The sequence below is a fragment of the Pristiophorus japonicus genome, chromosome 8, assembly GCF_044704955.1.
Source record: "Pristiophorus japonicus isolate sPriJap1 chromosome 8, sPriJap1.hap1, whole genome shotgun sequence".
Lineage (NCBI taxonomy): Eukaryota > Metazoa > Chordata > Chondrichthyes > Pristiophoridae > Pristiophorus > Pristiophorus japonicus.
The window spans coordinates 8,409,383-8,434,180 of record NC_091984.1 but is presented as its reverse complement, the minus strand read 5'-3'; the positions used below and the strand labels follow the sequence as shown (position 1 = coordinate 8,434,180).

The 24,798-nt window shown below is 46.4% G+C and overlaps 1 protein-coding gene across 1 annotated transcript in view; it reads left to right on the top strand.

The window, feature by feature from the left end:
• The window catches only part of LOC139268373 (di-N-acetylchitobiase-like), a 71,509-nt gene extending 49,054 nt beyond the window's left edge, over positions 1-22,455 (top strand). The window contains exon 8 of the mRNA XM_070886443.1: positions 19,335-22,455. Coding sequence (XP_070742544.1) covers positions 19,335-19,547 — 213 coding nt within the window. The 3' untranslated portion in view covers positions 19,548-22,455. The remainder of the gene's footprint in view (positions 1-19,334) is intronic.
• The last annotated feature ends 2,343 nt before the right edge of the window (positions 22,456-24,798 follow it).

The window sequence follows — 24,798 nt, the reverse complement described above, 5'->3', positions numbered from 1 at the left end:
AAGTTGAGACAATCCGGGGCCCTACACTCTCTGGTTGATCGTCTGAGTTCAAATTCTGACATGGGTGAGCTGGTCGGACCATTGCTGCACTGTGGCGCGGCTGGTCTGACAGGACTGTTGGGAATGGTGGGTTCATCCTCTTCATTGACAGCGAGGTCGATTGCTGGTTGAGTGTGAGTTGGTGGATCGACGATGGTGATGTCCTCTTCAGGTTGTTCCTGGTTGTCGGTGAACTGCAGTTTGGTCTGATCCAAATGCTTTCTGCACGTTTGTCCATTCAATAGTTTGACTAAAAACACTCTATTCCTCTCCTTGGCCAAGACAGTGCCAATGACCCATTTAGGATCATGACCTTAATTAAGGACCAACACCGGGTCGTTAACATCAATGTCACGCGATACAGCCGCGCGATCGTGGTACTTGTTTTGCCGGTGACGCCAGGTTTCCACATGATCATTTAGATGCGGGTGGACTAAGGAGAGCCTGGTTTTGAGTGCTCTCTTCATTAACAATTCTGCAGGGGAAGCCCCAGTGAGTGAGTGGGGTCGCCTCCGGTAGCTGAGCAGAACCCATGATAAGCAGGTCTGCAACAAGCCTTCCGTCACGTGTTTCAAACTTTGCTTGATAGTTTGGGTTACCTGTTCCACTAGACCGTTGAATGTGGGCTTAAAGGGGGCAGACCTGACATGCTTGATGCCATTGCGGGTCATAAACTTGAATTCAGAGCTTGTGATACACGGTCAATTGTCACTGATAAGGACGTCGGGCAAGCCATGGGTGGCGAACATAGCCCGGAGGCTTTCAATGGTGGCAGTTGATGTGCTGGATGACATGATTACGCATTCAATCCATTTAGAATAAGCATCCACTTCAACTAAAAACATCTTTCCGAGAAAGGGACCAGCAAAATCTACATGGATCCTGGACCATGGTTTGGAGGGCCATGACCACAGACTCAATGGAGCCTCCCTTGGTGCATTGCTCAATTGTGAGCATGTCTTGTACTGGTGTACACATGACTCTAAGTCCGAGTCAATGCCAGGCCACCAAACATGCGACCTGGCTATAGCCATCATCATGACTATGCCTAGGTGGGTATTGTGTAGATCACGTATAAAAATTTCCCTGCCCTTTTTTGGCAAAAACCATGCGATTACCCCATAAGAGACAATCCGACTGGATGGACATTTCATCTTTGCGTCGGTGTAATTTCATCTTGCATTTCCTCGGGAACAGCCGACCAGCTCCTATTAAGGAAGCAACATTTTACAAGTGATAGCACAGGATCCTGGCTGGTCCAGGTCCTGATGTGGCGAGCAGTGATGGGTGATCCCTCGCTCTCAAAAGCATCCATGACCAGAAGCAAGTCTGTGGGCTGCGCCATTTCCACCCCGGTAGTGGGCAATGGTAGCCGACTGAGGGCATCAGCACAGTTCTCCGTGCCTGGTCTGTGGCGGATAACATAGTCATAGGCGGACAATGTTAGTGCCCATCTGTGGATGCGGGACAAAGCATTGGTGTTTATACTTTTGCTTTCTGAAAACAGTGAAATGAGCGGTTTGTGGTCGGTTTCAAGCTCAAACCGAAGTCCAAATAGGTATTGGTGCATTTTCTTAATCCTATATACACATGCTAAAGCCTCTTTCTCAACCATACTGTAGACTCTTTCTGCCTTAGACAGACTTCTAGATGCGTATGTAACCAGTTGAAGTTTGCCCGATACATTGGTTTGCTGTAACAGACTGCCGACGCCATAAGAAGATATATTGCAAGCTAGCACTAATCATTTACACGGTTCATACAGTACAAGTAACCTATTGGAACAAAGTAGGTTTCTGGCCTTCTCAAAGGCTGTCTCTTGAGAGTTACCCCAAACCTAGTTGTCACCCTTACAGAGCAACATGTGCAATGGTTCCAGCAAAGTGCTTAAGCCGGGTAGAAAGTTACCCAAATAGTTGACGAGTCCCAGGAACGAAAGCAGCTCGGTCACATTCTGTGGTCTGGGTGCATTCTTGATGGCCTCTGTCTTTGAGTCCGTGGGTCTGATGCCGTCTGCCGCTTTCTTTCTCCCCAAAAATTCGACCTCTGGCACCAGGAAAACATACTTGGAGCGTTCAGCCTGAGTCCCCCTCTGTCTAGAACCTCTTCCAGGTTGTGCAGGTGTTCGATGGTGTCACGACCAGTGATCAGGATGTCGTCTTGAACCACAGCGGTACATGGAACCGATTTCAGCAGACTCTCCATGTTCCTCTGGAAGATGGCAGCAGCCGAGCGAATCCCAAAAGGGCACCTGTGGTATATAAACAGTACTTTTTGCGTGTTGATGCACGTCAATCTTTTCAAAGATTCAGCCAGCTCCTGTGTCATGTCGGCAGAGGTGAGGTCCAACTTGGTGAACGACTTCCCCCCCTGCTAACGTTGTGAACAGGTCATCCGCCTTGGGTAGCGGGTACTGGTCTTGTAATGAGACTCGTTTGATTGTTACCTTGTAGTCTCCGCAGATTCTGACTGTGCCATCGCTTTTCAACACCGGAACAATTGGACTGGCCCGCTCGTTGTACTCGACTGGCGATATGATTCCCTCTCGTTGAAGTCTGTCCAGTTCGATCTCGACTTTCTCCCTCATCATATATGGAACCGCTCTAGCCTTGTGATGAACGGGCCTTGCATCGGGGACTAGATGGATCTGCACCTTGGCACCTGTGAAGTTGCCGATGCCTGGTTCAAATAGCGAAGGAAACTTGCTCAGCACTTGGGCGCACGAGGCATCATCCACTGACGATAGTGCTTTGACGTCGTCCCAGTTCCATTGAATCTTTCCCAGCCAGCTTCTGCCAAATAGCGTTGGGCCATCGCCGGGTACAATCCACAGTGATAAATCGTGCACAGCTCCATCGTACGATATCGTAACTGCCGCACTGCCAATGACTGGTATGAGCGCTTTGATGTAGGTGCACAGCTTTGTCTGAATCGGGCTCAGTTTGGGCCTTTGTGCCTTGTTGCCCCACAGTTTCTCAAAAGCCTTCTGGCTCATAATTGACTGACTCACCCCGTATCCAACTCCATTGATGCTGGTAGACAGTTAAATTTGACTTTCAGCATGATAGGAGGGCTCTTGGTGGTGAAGGTGTGTACCCCGTACACTTCTTCCTCAGATTGAGTTGCCTCCCTTCTTTGTTCTGCGTGATCCGCGCCAGATCGATCATCCTCTGCCCACTCTGCCATGTGGTGAGTCGCAGGACTCCTGCACATTCACTGGAGGTACCCCATTGTTTCACAGCCTTTGCACACATAGTGCTTGAATCGATATTGATGGGCTCGATGATTAACCCCGCAGCTCCAACATGATGCTAATGGATTGGCATTCACGACCGATGGCGGACTCTGAGTCATCCTCGGTCTTGCAGCTGCAGACATGTAGGCCCTGCCTTATGCAGTTCTGACAGCTAGCGATGTTATTTTATGCACAGTACTTGCCGGTGAGCTTCGATGCTGGGAATATAACTGTCTGGTATTATTACTCATGGATAAGAATGCCTGGGCTATCATGATGGCCTTGCTCAGGTCGAGGGATTCGGCGGACAGCAGCTTGCGAAGAATGACCTCGTGGCCGATGTCAAGCACAAAAAAGTCCCGCAGCATTTCCCCAAAAATCCAGCAAATTTGCAAGTTCCTGCATGGAGTCTCAGGTCGGCGACATAACTCGCCACGTCCTGGCCCTCGGAGCGGTGATGTGTGTAGAAGCGATACCTGGCCCTCGGAGCGGTGATGTGTGTAGAAGCGATACCTGGCCCTCGGAGCGGTGATGCGTGTAGAAGCGATACCTGGCCATTGAGATGCTCTCCTTCGGCTTGAGGTGGTTCTGAACCAGCGTACACAACTCTGTATATGTCTTCTCCACTGGTTTCTCTGGTGCTCGCAGATTCTTGATGAGGCCGTATATTGTGGACCCACACACGGTGAGGAGAATCGTCCTGCGCTTGATCGCTTTATTGTCCCCATTCAGCTCGTTGGCCACGGAGTACTGGTCGAGACGCTCAATGAAGGCTTCCCAATCATCACCCTCTACAGATCTATCTAAAATATCAACGGCAGCCATAACCACATGAAAGTTCATAACCTGTTACTCGTCGCCAATTGTTAGGTATGGAAGAAAGCCATAAGACTGAGTACTTTGAGCTCACACTGATGTAACCTTAGTCTCTTTAATACAACTCCAGAGTGCCTAAGCAGCATGGCAGACAACCTTTTATACTCCCTTGCACGAGGATTGCAGGTGATTCTTGGGCCTCCAACAGTTGCGCCCTCTGGTGGCAAGTCTTACACAGTTACAATGTTGACCTACATAACACCTCTGGCACCTCGTTTGTTTCTAAAGAGGATTGGAAGATTATTACTAGTACCTCCGTGATTTCTTCCTTCACTTCCCTCAGTATCTGAGGCTGCATCCCATCTGGTCCTGGTGACTGAATTACTTTATATACAGGCAGCCTTTCTAGTCCCAATTCTTATCCCATCCAGTATCTCCTCTATCTCTCCCTTTATTGGGATCAATTTTACTCAATTATCTGCATCATTTTTTTGGCGTGCGGCGTTTTTTTTGAGTAAATTCAAATCTGCAAGTTTCCCCAAAGTTTCTGCACTGGCATAATTCACTTAGGTAGGATTTTTTTAGGCTACGTTTTTTTTACCTTATTGGGGGCATTATCTGCCACCCGCAACAATTCTGGCCATTTAAGCAAGTTTGGCCGGCTCCAATTCACTCCAATTTTTCTTAGAATGGCATATGTGACTCTGGAAAAACCTTCTGGGCAGTTAACAAATTCAGCGCAGTGCAACAGATGCAGTTCCACGGCCCGGACAGCAGCAGGAGAGAGGGAGAGAGAGGGATATCATGTTTGTAACCTCACATAACTGTAATCTTTATGTAACAACACTGTACATTGTATACACCTGAGAAATGCACACCTTGACCACAGGGGGTGAACTTGTGGGAGACACTCCTCACCTGGTCACCCAGGTATATAATGGGAGGTCCCACGCAGGGTCATCACTTCTTGGTCCTGTGAATAAAGGTACAAGTCACAGAGTGACATTGTCTCCAATATGTGCCTCCATGTCTCGGTCTCCTTTTTGTCTCTAATTGGCCCCACCCCTTTTTGTTGCTGCCCGTTTAATATTTATATGCCTAAAGAAGACTTTTGCATTACCTTTTATTATAGCTGCCATCCAATTCTTATACTCTCTCTTTCCCCCTCTTATTTTCATTTTCACTTCTCTGAACTTTCTATATTTAGCCTGATTCTTAGATGTATTCTCAAGCCTGACATCGGTTATACGCGCTCTTTTTCTGCTTCTTCTTATTCTCTATCTCATTCGCCACTGCAAGGGGTGGTCCCGGGTGTCAGGTTCACCTCTGACCTACTTGAGTGGTTCGAATCGCTCCCACTCCCTCGGGTTCTCGACTCTGGGTTTATTTGGGGGATGTGATAAAGTGCAAAGGACAACTGGTTTGGTGAAAAAGAACTTTGATTTTATTACAGACAAGAAAATACAATGTCAGACTTATAATCACTCGAATAAAGAATAATATATTACACATTCAAAGGGGATTACAGTAAAAATTACCCCTCCCACCTCCCATTACCTAATCCTAGCAAGGTTAGACTCCAGGGCAGGCAGGGACTATGCTTACCAATCCTTTCCGGTCAGTTAGCGGTAGTTCGCGATTTCGGGGTTCATTGAATTCTGTAGGTTCTGCTTGCGGTACCCCGAACATCGGAGAAGACATCTTACTGCGCAATCTTCAGTTGGGTTGAGTCTGCTGATGCGGTAAGGCACGTTTTGGACCTATGGGGTAAGTACCCGGTTTTCTTCATTAGAAATAGGTCTAAAGTCTCTTTAGGTAATGTTTTCACCTGTTGGTAGTCAGGCCTTAGATTGGAGAGTGGAAACTTTCGATTCTTCGGTTTCTTCCTGTTGAAGTTTTGTTTCGAGTTTGGCCGATCGCGGTGGTTTTTCGTTGGTACCACGTTGGCTGTGGTCGGTTGCTGCCGCGATGGTGATGTTCTTCCTTCCTTCAGGGCTTCAGGACTTCGAGGCTGGAGAAGTTAGTTTACAACTGTCGCGTTGGTTTCTCTCCTTTCTTGATGACAACAGCATGGTCTCGGTTGTATGGCAAAGTGTGTCATACCCTCTGTTAAAACAGGGGGCTAGTTTTTCGATTTGAGCTGTTCTAATCTTTGCGCCAAATGAGTCCAGGATTCTTTTTAAAAATTTGGCGGGCTTGACTTCTCTTTGTAATATTTTGGCGTGCTTGTTAAAAGTTAATATGACTTGGGTGGGTTGCATTTCTAAATCTATTTCCTGATGGAAATATTAGCTTGGTAATCGCAGTTTCCTGTGCTTAGTTTTTCGCATACAGGCTGTAGTGGGCCCTTTGTTCTTATTCATGTTGAAGATGGCTTTTCTCAGTTTGGTTTGATGGCTGGCCATCTCTGACTTATTGTTGTAATGTAAATATCTCTTGTGGAGAAGGGTTTTCGAATGACCATTCCTCCAAACAAGTTAACTTAGTCTCACCACCCAGATAGTTCTTTAGTTCTTTAGGCCCGTCCACAGGCTTGAATTTGTCTTGTAAAAGTCCAAAATTCGATTAAAGTTCGTAGTTTTTCCATAAGCACTTTTGCATTTCAAACTTTCCGGTAGATAGTCCAAATTAAATTTCCTTTCGAATGAGCCCAAACACTAGAGGGGGGGTTCTCGTGAATGTTGCACCCTTCAGTATCCAGGGAGCTCTGGCTCTGGTTGCTCTAAATTTCCCCTTAGTGGGAATGTACCTCGACTGTACCCAAACTATTTCCACTTTAAAGGCATCCCACCGTTGCACTCCAGTTTTGCCGACCAATCTTTGATCCAATTTAGCACGGGCCAAATCCATTCTCATCCCACTGAGATTGATTTTCCTGCAATTAAATATTTTTACTCTAAATTGCTCCCTGTTGTTTCCCTTGGCTAATCTAAACCTCATGAAACTATGGGCTAGATTTTCCATTATCTTTGCATGCATACCGCCCACTTAACATCCATTTTAACACTGAAATGAGGTGTAACGCCGATATATCGCCAATTTAGCCCACAAAATGGAAACTGCGGCCCATTTCTTGGTCACTTATCGCCGAGTGTTACTTTCGGCATGTAGGTAACGCCGACAAAAAATAATACCGCCTTTTTTTGAGTGGAAACATAAGAATGAACGAACCCAAAGCCCATAATATCGCCCAGCGTTATTTTCGGCCCGTAATTTACGTCAAGATTAAATAATACCTGCCGCCCACTTTTTTTTTGTCGTAAACATCACATTTGCCGAAACTAATGCCCAGTATATCCCCAGCGTGACTTTCAGCACCTCGCACACAGATCGCCCACAATCTCACTCGTCGAAAAATCTGCTGTGAAATAGTTGAACTGACCTGAACTAATCACAGTGGTGTGGACACCATTTTGTAAATCGCAAGTTGCTTCATTGAAAGGGCTGCTTCAACTTCGGGGGAGATTGGATGTACTCTGGAGTTCATTTAACATGAGTTCATCTGAGTAGACATCTTATCATACTGTGGACGATTGGATTTTCCGTTAGGTATCTTAGTGGGGACAGTTATTGCTTGTGAACAATGGGCATTATACTTAGTTATTGGAATGGGGCCAGCCATTTCTCAGCCTGCCTTGATGACAACGCAGATGCTGCAGAATACAATTGGCACAAGGTCTAATCCACAGCATTATGTGCCCAATCTAAGACATGCCAGACTGATGAGGAGGACCAGACCATACACCCCCCGCATTTACAGGGAGAAGCAGTCTTACCTCGACTTATCCGAGAACACCTGCCTTCAGAGACTGTGCTTCCACAAAGTAGTTATCCGTGAGATATGCCAGCTCATCAGGGCAGATCTTCAGCCTGCCAGCACCATCAGGACCGCCCTGTCTGTCGAGGTCAAGCTGACCGCGGCACTGTCGTTCTACACATCGGGTTCCTTTCAGGCCTCCGCTGGCGACATTTGCACTATATCTCAACATGCCACACATTACTGCTTTAGACAGGTCACTGAAGCTCTGTACACATGTAGGATGGACGTTATCAGCTTCCCTATGACCACGGAGGCTCAGCCTGACAGGGGTCCAGGATTCTACCGAATTGCTAACTTCCCCAAGGGGCAGAGAGCAATAGACTGTACGCACATCGCCATACGGGCACCTTTTCAGGACGCAGAGGTTTTTTGCAACCGAAAAGGATTTCAATCCGTGAAGGTCCAACTCGTTGTCGACCACAACCAGATAATTATGGCAGTGAATACCAAATTTCCGGGCACATCGATGAGGCTCACATGCTGCATGAGAGCGCTGTATCTGACATATTTACCAGGCAGCCACAAGGTCAATGCTGGATTTGGTGACAAACGATATGGCCTCACCACCTGGCTGATGACCCCCCACATCGAAGCTGAGAAGCCTCCTCACAGCCTTCTTTCCCACCAAGCTTTGTATCATCAGCAAACTTAGATACATTACATTCGGTCCTTTCATCTCAGTCATCAATATAGATTGTAAAAAGCTGAGGCCCCAGCACTGATACTTGCGGCGCCCCACTAGCCTGCCAACCTGAAAATGACCTCATTTTTCCTGTTGTGTTTTCTTTCCTTGAAGTCATTGAATGGCGGTGCAGGCTAGAAGGGCCGAATGGCCTACTCCTGCACCTATTTTCTATGTTTCTGTGTCTATGTTTCTATGAACCAATCCCGAAGACCTGCAAAAAAGGTAAGTTAAGATTTTTATTTTTTAATTCTTTTGCAGCAATTACTTAGTTAATGGTCTGGTAAATGTTTTGTGATTTTTGATTTTTTTGTTTTTTGCAATTTTTTATTTGTGTATGTTTTCTCCCCTCCCAGGGCCTGTATTTTTAGCATTGATAGGCCTCGGGCTAAAGTTGGTGAGATCGCGGTTTCCACCAGGTTTAACGACAGGCGTATTTTGTTGTCAAATTTATTCCGTTAAAAACGGCAATATTTTTATTTTTATTTCTTCACAAAAATGATGTTATTTATCAAATAACAACAGGCTGGGGAATTTCTAGCCCTTGGTTCCCCACTATTTCTGGTATGATTTTTGTGTCTTCTACTGTGGAAACAGAATATTTGTTTAACATCTCTGCCATTTCCTTATTCCCCATCATACTTTCTCTTTTCTCAGACTCAATCGACCCACATTTACCTTCACTATAGAAGCTCTTACAATCTGTGTTTAGATTTCTTGATAGTTTAATCATTCTATTTTCTCTCTCTATCAATGTTTTGGTAACTCTTTGCTGGTTTCTAAAACTCTCCCTACCCTCAGGCTTAGAACTCTTCTTGGAAACATTAAAGCCTTTACTTTTAATCTAATACTATCCTTATCTTCCTTAGTTGGCCACAGAGGGATTACTTTTCGTGGATTTTTTATTTCTCAAACATTTATATGCATTGATAATAATCAAATACTTTTTCAATATTTGCCTTTGCTTAACTATGATCATACCGTTCAATTTCATTTCCCAATCTATCTTGGCCCACTCGGCTCACCTACCTATGTCATTGGCAGACTTAAGTACTTCACTTTTGAACTCAATGTCAAATTCTATCAAATTATGATCACTCTTCTCTGGAGGATTCCTTACTATGAGATGTATGGGTTCTCCCTCGAAGTCACACTCCATCCGGACTTGAAAAAATATTGCTGTTTCCTCATCATCGCTGGGTCAAAATCATGGAACTCCCTCCCTAACAGCATTGTGTTAGTACCTTCATCTTATGGACTTGCAGCGGTTTAAGAAGTTGTCTCACCAGCACCTTCTCATGGGCAATAAGTGCTGGCTGTGCCAGTGATGGTCACATCCCGAGAATGAATCATTAAAAAAAAATTAAACATGACAAGATCTAAAATAGCCGCTTTGCTGGTTGGTTCCACAGACCCCAGCTTCTGTAGAACAACATTGTTCGAGCAAACTGTCTAGAATGCATTCCATGAACTCGTCCTCCAAACTACTTTTGCCAATTTGATTTGTCCATATGGAAATTAACCCAATAGTTTTGACTAATTAAAGATGATCTTCCAGTGTCAGTAGGACATAGGGTGATACAGCACAGGAAGGAGGTCATTCAACCCATCATGCCACTGCTGGCTCATTTACAGAACTACACAAATAGTCCCCCTCCCCTGCTCTTTTCCCATAGCCCTGTCATTTTTTTTGCTTCAACAATTTATCCAATTCTGTCTGAAAGCTACAATTGAATCTGCTTGCACCATCCTTTCAAGCTGTGCCTTTCAGATCACAACAAGTTACTTTGTGAAGAATCTTTTCCTCTAGTTCTTTTGCTCATCACCTTAAATCTGTGTGCACTGGTTACTGACTTCTCTGCCACTGGCAACAGTCTTTCACATGTATACTCTATGAAAACCATTCATGATTCTGAACACTTCTATCAAATCTCCTTTTAATCTTCTCTATTCTAAGGAGATCAACCCAACATCTCTAGTCTCTCCATAGAAATAAAAGGGGCAAATTTGTCCTGTTTCCCGATTGGGGGCAGTAACATTCCGGGGCCGGGACTTTTAGCGCCCGGTATGGAAGTCCCGCCTCCGTCATGGAATTGCCCGAAGAAGTCCCCCACTGAAAGGAAGCCGGATGCAATCTCCCGTGCTCCACTTTCTTTGCTGGCGGTAACCGGGGCGCTACTGGGGCGGGAGTCAAGCGCTACGCGGATGCTCCATAATGGCCAGCATCCTGGCACAATGGCAGTCCGGACCAAGCTAGGGCAGCCATCATCGAGAGAATCCGAGAGTCGGCTGACATAAAGAGATGGTCCAGGGCACTGGCGCCCTCCCCTTTAAGCACCGCCCTGAGAGCGGATGTTGGCCAGCTTCGCAACCCACGAAGTTGCCATTGACACTTGCTTGCTCCGGCCTCGCGGCCTGCATGGCAGTTTCCCATGTAGGGTGCTAATGGGTCGGCCTGGGGCGGTGATGGGTCGCCATGCAACGCAATGATTTCATCGCCGCTTGTGTAGCACCCTGGGGTGCTAACCATGAGGCACAGCACAGCCATGGTCGTGCCCACCTCCCTGGACAAAAACTGTCTTGCTCCCCGTTGGTGTTGCTCTGGAGGCGTTAACGGGGCCATAAAAAAGGGCAATTTCACCCCCAATATCTCTCATTCCTGGTATCATTATAACCAATCTCTTTTACACCCGCTTTCAGGCCTTGACATTCTTTTTGAAGTGTGTTATCCAGAATTGAAGACAATACTCCCAATAGACCCAACAAATGTTTTGTAAAGGTTTGGCAAAAATGATTTAGTACGCTATGCTTCCATTAATAAAGCTAATGGAAGTCTGTTACTATCGTTCTCATGGTTGACTACATTTCTAAGTTTTGCTGGAAAGTATAAAATAAAGTGTTTTCTGGTTTTAGCACAGACATAGGCCATTCAGCCTGCTGAGCCCGTGCCGGCTCTCTGCAAGAGTACTCCAGCTAGTCCCACGCTCGCGCCCTTTCCCCATAGTCCTGCAATTTTTTTTTTGCCTTTCAGTACTTATCCAATTCCCTTTTGAAAGCCAAGATTGTGTCTGGCTCCACCAACCGTTCAGGCAGTGCTTTCCAGATCCTAACCACTCCCGGCGTAAAATAAGTTTTTCCTCATATTGACTTAAGTTCTTTTGCCAATCACCATAAAACTGTGACATCTGGTTCACGATCCTTCCACCAATGGGAACAGTTTCTCTTGATCTACTCTGTCTTGATCCCTCATTATTTTGAACAGCTCCATCAAATCTCCTCTCAACCTTGTCTGCTCCAAGAAATGCAACACCATCTTCTCTCATCCATCCATGTGACTGAAGTCCCTCATCCCTGGAACCATTCTTTTAAATCTTTTGTGCACCCTCTCTAAAGCCCTCAGAACTCTCCCAATGTGCAGTGCCCAGAATTGGACACAATATTCCAGGTGATGCCTAAACAGTGTTTGATAAAGGTTCATCATAAATTCCTTGCTTTTGTACTCATTGCCTCCATTTATCAAGCCCTGGATCCCGTATGCTTTTTTAACTGCTTTTTCCATCTGCCCTGCCACCTTCACCGATTTATGCACATATACCCCCAGTTCTTTCTGTTCATATACCCCTTTTAGTTTTTTAACCTTTAGTTTATATTACCTTTCCTCCTTCTTCCTACCAAAATGTTTCACTTCAAAGTGTTCTGCGTTAAATTTCACCTGCCACGTGTCCGCCCATTTCACCAGCCTGTTTATGTCTTTTTGAAGTCTATCACTATCCTCCTCACTGTTCACTACACTTCCAAGTTTTTTGTCATCTGCAAATTTTGAAATTGTGCCTTGTACACTCAAGTCCAAGTCATCAATATACATCAAGAAAAGTAGTGGTCCTAGTATCGACCCCTGGGGACACCACAGTATACCTACCTCCAGTCTGAAAAACAACCGTTCACCACTACTCTCTGTTTCCTGTCTCTTAGCCAATTTTGTATCCATGCTGCTACTGTCCCTTTTATTCTGTGGGCTTCAACTTTGCTGGCAAGCCTATTATGTGACACTTTATCAAACGCCTTTTTTGGAAGTCCATGCACACCACATCAACTGCATTGCCTTCATAAACCCTCCCTGTTATCTTATCAATAAACTCGATCAAGTTAGTTAAACACGATTTGTCTTTAACAAATCTGTGCTGGATTTCCTTAATTAATCCATGCGTGTCCAAGTGACTGTTAATTTTGTCCCAGATTGTCATTTCTAAAAGCTTCCCCAGTACCGAGGTTAAGCTGACTGGCCGACAGTTGCTGGATTTATCCTTGCACACTTTTTTGAACAAGGGTGTAACATTTGAAATTCTCCAATCCTCTGGCACCACTCCTGCATCTAAGGAGAATTAAAAGATTATGGCCAGTACCTGTGCGATTCCATCCTTAACTTCCCTCAACATCCCACGATGCATCCCATTCAGTCCTGGTGATTAATCTGCTTTAAGTACAGCCAGCCTTACTGGTAGTACCTCTTGTTAATCAATTTTTATCCCATCCAATATCCCCACTGTTATTTTTGTCGACTTGTATTTACTCTGTACAGCCACCAGAGGGCTCATCCCCTGGAGTTCCAAGTGATACCATAATCCCTTGAAAGCACAGGTATTGAAGGAAACTTCACAGGTTGGAGAGGCACTCTGGAGACCTGCACTAAAAGACTAAGGTCACACTTTACTTTGAGCTCAGTGTTCAGTCTGACTCTTTCTCCATATACAACTGGCGACGAGATGCAGATAGCGAACCCAAAGATGCAGAGAACAGTGGGCATCCTGGAGAAATTTTCAGAGGGAGATGATTGGGAAATTTTTGTGGAGTGACTCGACCAATACTTCGTGGCCAACGAGCTAAATGGGGAAGAGAGCACTGCCAAACAAAGGGCATTCCTCCTCCCCGTCTGTGGGGCACCAACGTATGGCCTCATGAAGAATCTGCTCACTCCAACAAAACCCACAGAGAAATCGTATGACGATTTGTGCACACTGGTCCGAGAGCATTTGAATCCGAAGGAAAGCGTTTTGATGGCGAGGTACCGGTTCTACACCTACAAAAGGTCTGAAGGCCAGGAAGTGGCGAGTTATGTCGTCGAGCTAAGACGCCTTGCAGGACATTGCGAATTTGAAGGACATTTGGAGCACATGCTCAGAGACTTTATCGTACTTGGCATTGGCCACGAAACCATACTTCACAAATGTTTGACTGCAGAGACCCCAACCTTGAGTAAGGCCATAGCGATAGCCCAGGCATTCATTGCTACCAGTGACAATACGAAGCAAATCTCTCAGCACGAAAATGCTGCGACAAGTACTGTGAACAAAATGATGTTGTTTTTGAATCGTAACGTACAGGGCAGGTCACACATACCTGCAGCTGCACGTCAGCAGTTGACTCAGAGTCCACCATCAAGGGTGATGAATGCAAGGCCATTAACACCTTGTTGGCGCTGCGCGGGTGATCATCGTTTCCATTCATACCGATTCAAAGAGTACATTTGCAAAGGCTGTGGAACAATGGGACACCTCCAACGAGTGTGCAGGCGAGCTGCAAAGCCTGTTAAACCTGCAAACCACCACGTTGCAGAGGAAGACAGATCCACGGAGGATCACGACGAACCAGAGCCTCAGATAGAGGAGGCAGAGGTACCTGGGGTGCACACATTCACCACGAATTGTCCCCCGATAATGCTGAATGTTGAACTAAATGGACTCCCGTTGTCAATGGAGCTGGATATGGGTGCGAGCCAGTCCATCATGGGAAAAAAGACTTTCGAAAGGTTGTGGTGCAACAGACCACAAGTTCCAGTTCACACGAAACTAAGAACTTACACAAAAGAACAGATTCCTGTAATCGGCAGTGCTACCGTAAAGGTCTCCTACGATGGATCGGTGCACAAGCTACCACTCTGGGTGGTACTGGGCGATGGTCCCACGCTGCTCGGCAGGAGCTGGCTGGAAAAGATACGCTGGAACTGGGACGATGTCCGTGTGCTATTGCCCGCTGACGACACTTCGTGTGCCCAGGTCTTAAACAAATTTCCTTCGCTGTTCGAACCAGGCATCGGGAAATTGCGAGGAGCAAAAGTGCAGATCCACCTAATTCCGGGGGTACGACCCATCCATCATAAGGCAAGAGCAGTACCGTACATGATGAGAGAAAAGGTAGAGATTGAGCTAGATCGGCTGCAATGAGAGGGCATCATTTCACCAATCGAGTTCAGCGAGTGGGCCAGTCCTATTGTCCCAGTCCTCAAGGGAGGCGGCACCATCAGAATCTGTGGCGATTACAAAGAAACTATCAATCATTTCTCCCTGCAGGATCAATACCCACTACCAAAGACCAACGACCTCTTTGCAACGCTGGTGGGAGGAAAGACGTTCACGAAGCTGGATCTGACTTCAAGCTACATGACGCAGGAACTGGAGGAATCATCGAAGGCTCTCACCTGCATCAACACACACAAGGGTCTTTTTGTTTACAACAGATGCCTGTTTGGAATCCGATCAGCGGCGGCGATATTCCAGAGAAACATGGAAAGTTTACTGAAGTCGGTCCCGCACACCGTGGTCTTCCAGGACGACATCTTGGTCACTGGTCAGAACACAGTCGAGCACCTGCAGAACCTGGAGGAGATTCTTAGTCGACTCAACCGTGTGGGGCTCAGGTTAAAATGCTCGAAGTGCGTTTTCCTGGCGCCTGAAGTGGAGTTCCTGGGAAGGAGGATTGCGGCGGACGGCATCAGGCCCACCAACGCGAAGACGGAGGCAATCGAGAATGTACCGAAGCCACACAACGTGACGGAGCTGTGGTCGTTTCTGGGACTCTTGAACTACTTTGGTAACTTCTTACTGGCTCTCAGCACACTGCTCGAACCATTACATGTCTTACTACGAAAAGGGGGCGAATGGGTTTGGGGCAAAAGCCAAGAAAATGCCTTTGTAAAAGCGAGAAAATTGTTACGCTCAAACAAATCATTAGCTTGTTGCAATATACACCCGACGCCATATTAACACGCATCACATGGTCCCAGCATGTGATGCGTGTTCTTTGGCGTCGGGTGTGTATTGCAACAAGCTAATGATCTTGGGAAACTGCAACTGGTTGCTTATGCATCCAAGAATCTGTCTAATGCTGAGAGAGCCGACAGCATGATTGAAAAAGAAGCGTTAGCGTGTGTCTATGGAGTAAAGAAAATGCATCATTACCTGTTTGGGCTAAAGTTTGATTTGGAAACTGACCATAAGCCACTCATATTCCTGTTTTGCGAGAGTAAAGGGATTAATACCAACGCATCGGCCCGCATCCAGAGATGAGCGCTCACATTGTCCGCATACAACTACGCCACCCGCCACAGGCCAGGCACAGAAAACTGCGCCGATGCTCTCAGTAGGCTGCGATTGCCCACCACGGGGGTGGAAATGGCGCAGCCCACAGATCTAGCCATGGTTATGGCAGCATTTGAGAGTGAGCAATCACCCGTCACTGCCCAGCAAGTCAAAACCTGGACAAGGCAGGACTCCTTGTATCTCTAGTCAAAAGCTGTGTGCTTCATGGGAGCTGGTCCAGTGTCCCAGTGGAAATGCAGGAAGAGATAAAGCCGTTCCAGTGGCGCAAAGATGAAATGTCTATACAGGCAGAGACTGCCTTCTGTGGGGCAATCGAGTAGTGGTCCCCAAGAAGGGCAGAGACACCTTCATCAATGACCTCCACAGTACCCACCCAGGCATCGTACTGAAGAAAGCGATAGCCAGATCCCACGTGTGGTGGCCCGGTATCGATGCGGACTTGGAGTCCTGCCTTCACAGATGTAATACATGTTCGCAGTTAAGCAATGTACCCAGGGAGGTGCCGCTATGTTTATGGTCAACATACCAGGCAGCCCAGCAAGGCCAGCTGCACAGCAGCCCAGCGAGGGCCCAATAAATGATTCAACAACACCAGCTTTCACAACGAGACGATCAACCAGGGCAAGAAGGGCCCCAGATCGACTCACATTGTAAATAGTTACATTATTGATTTTGGTGGGGAGTGTTGTTATATATGTGGGCTTGTATTTACTCTGTACACCCACCAGAGGGCTCATTCCCAGAGTCCCAAGGGATCCCATAATCCCTTGGGAGCACAGGTATTTAAGGAGGCTTCACAGGTTGGAGAAGCACTCTGGAGACCTGCAATAAAAGACTAAGGTCACACTTCACTTTGAGCTCAGAGTATTCAGTTTGACTCTTTCTCCATACACAACACCCACTACCTCCTCTTTCACTATGAATTGAGCAGCACTTGTTCCTTGGTGAAGATAGATGCAAAGTACTTATTTAGTCCCTCAGCCATACCCTCAGCCTCCATTCGTAAGTTTCCTTTTTTGTCCCACCCCTCCTCTTACCCGTATAATACCTGGATGCCTAGAGAAGACTTTTGAATTCCCTTTTATGAGGGCCATTGGTGGCATTCAACTGCCTCGGCCCTCAGCTCTTCAATTCCCCTCCTAAACTTCTCTACCTCTTCGACTTCAAGACCCTCCTTAAAACCCACTTCTTTGGCCAAGCATGTGGTCACCTGTCCTAATATCTCCCGATGTGCCTCTGTGTCAGACTTTATTTGATAACACTCCTGTGAAACACCTTAGGATGCTCTACTACATTAAAAGGTGCTATATAAATGTTGTTGTTCTTGTTGTAATAGATGTTAAGAATGGAATTCATTTGTACTTGATCGTGTCGATTTAAATCATCTCAAAGTGCGTCACGCAATAAGTTTCTTTGAAGTGCTGTAACATAGTTATGTAATTGGCTTGAAATCATGCTGTGGAGTGTTAGCGGATAAACACACAATTCAATCAAATGATCAGCCTTGCGCTATTTTAACGGCATCATTAACCTATGCATCAATTGTACCGTATTCCATGGTGTCATTTCAAGATCAGTACTTGCATTGACTTTGGCAACTTTAGTATCATTGGGCCCAAGTTTCGGGCCGTGCCTAAAACAGCGCAGCCCGGACCTGGAGTCCTGTTTTTCGCGCCACAAAGTGCGCCTAAAAAAATCTTACCTATTCTCCGGCTCCCTGCAGGCCCTCTGGAGCTGGGCGCGGTGCAGCACGAGCTGTGGGGGCGGAGCCAGGTCCCTGGGCTGAAAACAGTGCCGGGACTTCTGCACATGCACGCTACAGTGGGCACACATGTGCAGTAGCTCCAGGCGCCCAAAACTGTGGGAGGGGCCCGAAGCACGCAGCCCCTGGCCCTGGCCGAATGGCCTCAATGGGGCTGCGTGGATAAGGCTCCTCCCACCTGACTGGACCCGACCCGACCCTCACTCTCTCTCCCCCGCTCACCCACCCCCCCCCCAGCGACCCGATCTCCGCGACTCTTCCCCCCCCACCCCCCTCCGTGGCTCCGCTCCCCTCGGACCTCCGCGACTCTCCCCCCACTCCCCCCGGACCTCCGCGACCCCACCTCGAGACCCGACGCCACCTACCTGTAAATCCAGCCCGAAGTCTTGGGCCCGGCCGTTCAGCCTCCTTCCCTCCCTTCCTGCCTCCCTCCCTCCATCCTTCCTTCCCTTCCTCCTTCTATCCTTCCCTCGCTCCCTCTCTCCTACCCTCCCTCCCTCCCTCCCTCTCTCCTTCCCTCCCTCCCTCTCTCCTTCCCTCCCTCCCTCTCTCCTTCCCTCCCTCCCTCTCTCCTTCCCTCCCTCTCTCCTTCCCTCCCTCCTTCCCTCCCTCTCCCCTTCCCTCCCTCCTTCCCTCCCTCCTCTCTCCTTCCCTCCCTCTCTCCTTCCCTCCCTCCTTCCCTCCCTCTTCCCTCCCTCCTCGCTCCTTCCCTCCCTCCTTCCCTCCCTCCTCTCTCCTTCCCTCCCTCCCTCCCTCCTCTCTCTCTCCTTCCTTCCCTCCTTCCCTCCCTCCTCTCATTCCCTCCCTCCCTCCCCTCTCCTTCCCTCCCTTCCCTCCCTCCCTCCTCTCTCCTTCCCTCCCTCCCTCCTCTCTCCTTCCCTCCCTCCCTCCTCTCTCCTTCCCTCCCTCCCTCCTCTCTCCTTCCCTCCCTCCATCCTTTTTCCTTCCCTCCCTCCCTCCTCTCTCCTTCCCTCCCTCCATCCTCTCTCCTTCCCCTCCTCCCTCCTTTCTCCTTCCCTCCCTCCCTCCTCCCTCCTCTCTCCCTTCTCCCCCTCTCCCATCCCTTCCCCCCCTCTCCCCCCCTTCTCCTCCTCTTCTCCTCCTCCCACCCCCCCACCCACCTTCTCCTCGCCCACCCCTCCTCCTCCTCCCCCACCCCACTTGTCCCCCTCCCCTCGCTGTCAGTTCTCACTGACTAGAACTGGAGCAAACTAAATGCCGAGAATTTAAATGTCTAAGATACTCCATTCTAAAATTCAGAAGTAACTCAGGCCGAAACTTGGCCCCATTAAATAATAAAAAAGTTGAAATGTATTCTTTTTGAAGTTCTGTGATCTCAATGAAGAATCAGTAGCCAGACTTTTTCAAAAATTAGTTTCTATTAGTTTGCAGTGATTTTCATAATCCATTTCAACTAAGTTTTGAAAAAATCCACCTTTTCACCTTTCTTTAGCTCAGCCGACCTAACCTCACCTTTTAATGTAAGTACAAGTTTAATGTATTGTGCATATTGCTGCTGAAGATGTTCAGCACTGTGTCTGGAACTGTGCACTGAGTCAAACCTTGCTCCTATTTGTGTAACTCTCTTTATTTTTTTATGGCAGGTCAATATTACATACCATGAGGTCTGGTTTGACGATCCAGAGAGTTTTTCAATAAAGGCATTTATCTTGAGGAAATTAAAACTCCGTGGCATTGGCATGTGGAATGCAAATTACCTAAATTACAGTGCTGTTCCTATAGCAGCGATGCAAACTGAAGACATGTGGAATGCAATGTGCCCTTTCAGAGGAAAATGGCGAGCTCGAATCATTTAATCTTTTCATAATGTGATCATTTACATTGCAAGTAAACTCAACCAAAAGTGAGCTAGCTTCCAAATTTGAAATTACTCCAATATAGATGTAGGGAACAGCTTTAACCTTTTATCTAATCAGCAGATTTCTATTCAATGAAAAGCAAATGTACTAATGCAATTTGCACTACACGATCTGGTTACTTCAGCACCTTAAATCATTTATACAAGATGCAACAAAGCTATATTAACGATCATAATGTTTAATGATAGCGCAGGCTGTAACTTCTTGCTAAATACTTGCAATTCAGCTTTCCCATTGGGTGATAATCCATTCTCACATGCACATGTGTGCTATCCATTTTATGCACATTGTAATTTTTGATGGGCTTTTTGATGATTTTCCTTTTCCTTAGGTTATCATTTTGAACCAAGATAACATTTTAATTGTCATTTTCCTCCTTTAATGGGTGTGAATGACCAGCAAATAGTGTTGTGGCCAGAAAATAGGGTCCAGTATACTGCTATGTTATTTTGAATTGTAATATACAATGATTAGAGTATAGAAGGTGGCCATTCGGCCCATCGAGCCCGCGCTGGCTCTCTGCAAAAGCCCTTTAATTACTCCCACTCCACTGCCCTTTCCCCGTAGCTCTGCAATTTTTTTCCCTTCAGGTACTTATCCAGTTCCCTTTTCAAAGTCACTGTTGAATCTGCCTCCACCACCTAAGGCAGTGCATTCCAGATTCTAACCACTTGCTGCATAAAAATGTTTCTCCTCATGTCACCTTTGATTCTTTTAACAACTACCTTAAATCTGTGTCCTCTGATTCTTGACCCTTCCGCCAATGGGAACAGTTTCTCTCTATCTACTCTGTCTAGACCCCTCATGATGTTTAAAACCTCAATCAAATCTCCTCAACCATCTCAGTTCTAAGGAGAACAACCTCAGCTTCTCCAACCCAGCCATGCAACTGAAGTCCCTCAACCCTGGAAGCATTCTTTTAAATCTTTGCTGCACCCACTCTTAGGGCTTCACATCCCTCCTACAGTGCAACACTCAGAATTGGACACAAATATTGCATGCAGCCAACAGCCTCATATATAGTCATACATTTCAGCTAATGTCCCTGACTCCTCCATTGCTATCCCTGGATATGTTCTATCCCACCGGCAGCACAGACTCACCAGAAGTGGTGGCACAGTTGTATACAGTCGGGAGGGATGCCCCTGAGAGTCATAGAAACATAGAAACATAGAAAATAGGTGCACGAGCAGGCCATTCGGCCCTTCGAGCCTGAACCGTCATTCAATATGATCATGGCTGAACATGCAACTTCAGTACCCCACTCCTGCCTTGTGTTACGCTCCTCCCCTGTTACAGCCCCTTGAATATCCACTGTTGGGATATTGTTAGTGTCCTCTCCCGTGCAGACTGATACAAAATATTTGTTCAGAGTTTCTGCCATCTCCATGTTCCCCATTATTAATTCCCCGTTGTCGTCCTCTAATGGACCAACATTTACTTTAGCCACTCTTTTCCTTTTTATATACCTATAGAAACTCTTGCAGTCTGTTTTTATATTTCATTCTAGTTTACTTTCATAGTCTATTTTCCCTTTCTTAATCATTTTTTCAGTCATTCTTTGCTGGCAGTCAATCTTCCCAATCTTCTGCCCTCCCAGTAGTTTTGGCCACTTTGTATGCCCTTGTTTTAAATTGATTACCATCCATTATTTCTTTAGTTAGCCACGGATGGCTATCTTTTCTTTTACACTCTTTTCTCCTCACTGGAATATATTTTTCTTGGGAGTTGTGAAATATCTCCTTAAATGTATGCCACTGTTCATCAACCGTCCTACATTTTAATCTATTTTCCCAGTCCACTTAAGCCAACTCTGCCTTCATACCTTCACAATCTTCTTTATTTAAGCTTAGTACACTGGAAGAAGCACTGAGGGACGCAAGGGCACAGAATATACTGTGGGTGGGAGACTTCAATGTCCATCACAAAGAGTACCTCGGTAGATCCACTACTGACAGAGCTGGCCAAGTCCTGAAGGACATAGCTGCCAGACGGTGAGTGCGGCAGGCGGTGAGATAACCAACACAAGGGAAAAACCCACATGAACTTGTCCTCACCAATCTACCTGTCGCAGATGCATCCGTCCATGACAACATTGGTAGCCATGACCACAGTTATTGTGGAGATAAAGTCCTGTCTTCAGACTGAGGACACTATCCATCATGTTTTGTGACACTACCACCATGCTAACTGGGATAGATTCAACAGATCTAGCAGCTCAAAACTGGGCATCCATGAAGCGTTGTGTCCATTAGCAGCAGCCGAATTGTTTTCCATCACAATCTGTAATCTCATGGCCGGGCATATCCCTCAATCTGCCATTACCATCAAGCAAGCGGACCAACGCTGGTTCAATAAGGAGTGCAGAAGAGCATGCCAAGAAAAGCACCTGGCATCCCTAAGAATGAGGTGCCAACCTGGGGAAGCTGCAACACAGGACTATATGTACACTAAACAGTGGAAGCAGCATGCTATAGACAAAGCTAAGTGATCTCACAATCAGTGGACCAGATCAAAGCTTTGCATTCCAGCCACATCCAGTTGTGAATGGTGGTGGACCATTAAACAACTAACGGGAGGAGGAGGCTCCATGAATATCCCCATCCTCAATGATAGCGGAGCCCAGCACATGAGTGCAAAAGAGAAGGTTGAAGTGCTTGCAACCATTGTGAGGTTATAAAATGTATTAACATTTGTGAACCTTGCTTTTGTAAGATTATTAAATGAACTAAGCTTGATTATAAAATGTATCTTGCTTTACTGCTGATGAGACATTACTGTTGGTAGTTATCGGCCTGTGCAAAGTCCAGACAAGTTTTTACAGAAATGGTCAGACCATGCATGTCCAGACAAGTTATTTATATAGAAATTATCAGATTGTGCATGGTTCAATGACGTTTTTGCAGAGTGGCAAACCCATCTGAAAAATCAGCAAAAGGAGAAAAAACAGGGAATTGTGGAGCCAGGAACAGCTGCTGAGACGATAGTTTAAAAGGTGAAGGAAAAAAAGTAAACTTAATATTGAAAGCGACACTGAACCGACCAGTTTCTGTGCCGAGAAAAATAAATCTCAAGTTTACTGAGTGAAAGGAACCTTAAAAGATATTGCAATTTCAGTTTGTGTGAAAGTGTACAAGTTTTCCTGACTGTGAATGTTTAACACGTTACAATATTCCTTTTGTCTGAAAGTCTGCCTTTGAAAGAAAGTGGGTCCGAAATTCAGGGCCACCAGAAAGCTGGCGCACTTCCTTTTACTTTAAGATTTTTCCGCCGGGATCGTTGAGGCGGCCTCTCCGTTGATTTTCAGCGTTTCGGGTTTTTTTTTACGTTGGACCGAAAGTCCATTAAAGGGGAGAGAATCCGTCATTTTATATTAAGAATAAGAGGATAACTAAAGAAAGGACAGGGCCTATTAAAGACCGTGAGGATAATCTGTGTGTGGAGGTGGACAATGTGGGTCTGGTTCTCAATGAATACTTTGCGTCTCTTTTTACAAAACTGAGGGCGATGCAGACACTGCTATCGAGGAGGAGGAGTGTGAGATATTAGATGAAATAAACATAGTGAGAGAAGAGGTTTTAACGGGTTCAGCAGCTTTGAAAGTGGATAAGTCCCCAGGCCCGGGTGAAATATATCCCAGGCTGTTAAACGAAGCAAAAGACAAAATGTCAGAGGCTTTGACCATAATTTTCCAGCCCTCCCTGGCTTCTTGTGTGGTGCCAGAGGACTGGAGGATTGCTAATGTTTAAGAAGGGAGAAAGGGATAGACCAAGTAATAACAGGCCAGTCAGCTGAATCTCAGTCGTGGGAACATTATTGGGAAAACTCCTGAAGGACAGGATCAATCTACATTTAGAAAGACACGGATTAATCAGGGACAGTCAGCATGGATTTGTCAAGGGAAGGTCGTGTCTGACTAACTTGATAGAATTTTGAGGAGGTAACCAGGAGGGTCGATGAGGGCAGTGCGTATGATGTAGTGTAATTGGATTTTAGCAAAGCTTTTGATAAGGTCCCACATGGCAGACTGGTCACGAAAGTAAAAACCCATGGGATCCAGAGCAAAGTGGCAAATTGGATCCAAAATTGGCTCAGAAGCAGGAAGCAAAGGATAATGGTGGATGGTTTTGTGACTGGAAGGACGCTTCCAGTGGGGTTCTGCAGGGCTCAGTACTAGGTACCTTACTTTTTGTGCTATACGTAAAGGCTTGAATATAGAGGGGTATGATTAAGAAGTTTGCAGATGATACAAAAATAAGCTGTGTGGTTGATAATGAAGAAGAAAGCTGTGGACTGCAGGAAGTTATCATTCAACTGCAGCAACAAAGAGTGGCATTCGTGAGTTTGGTAAGTGGTTGAGTTCAGGCAAGTGGGGGTTGCAGGTGCTGTTTTGTCTTGTTTTTCCTACCAGTGCTGACACTAGAGCAGCTGATAAGGAGTGCGAGAGTAGGAGATGGAGGCCCAGTGAGCAGCCCAACCAGCTGCAGACAAAGATAGAGGGGTGCGAAATCGAGAGGTGACGTCACAGCCAAGCTGGTAAGTGGTTGGCTGTTCGACTGGTAAGTATAACTCTCTTTTAGACTGACTTTTAGATTGGTTTAATTGGCAGTGAACTACTAAGTAGCTGTTTGGTGTTTAAGTAAATTTTAGTAAGTAAATTAATTTAAGGATTAAGTCATGGCAGGAGAGCTCGGACCCGTGTCATGCTCCTCCTGTGCTATGTGGGAAGTCAGGGATACTTTCAGTGTCCCTGACTACTATGTGTGCGGGAAGTGTGTCCAGCTGCAGCTCCTGACAGACCACATGACGGCACTGGAGCTGCGGATGGACTCACTCTGGAGCATGCGCGATGCTGAGAATGTTGTGGATAGCACATTTAGTGAGTTGGTCACACATCAGGTAAGGGTTAGGACAGATAGTGAATGGGTGACCAAGAGACAAGGCAAGAGCAGGAAGGTAGTGCAGGAGTCCCCTGCGGTCATCTCCCCCCCAAAACAGATATACTGCTTTGGATACTGTTGGGGGAGATGACATACCAGGGGAAGGCACCAGCAGTCAGCTTCATGGCACCATGGGTGGCTCTGCTGCACAGAAGGGCGGGAAAAAGAGTGGGAGAGCTATAGTGATAGGGGACTCTATTGTAAGGGGAATAGATAGTAATTTCTGCGGCTGCAACCGAGACTCCAGG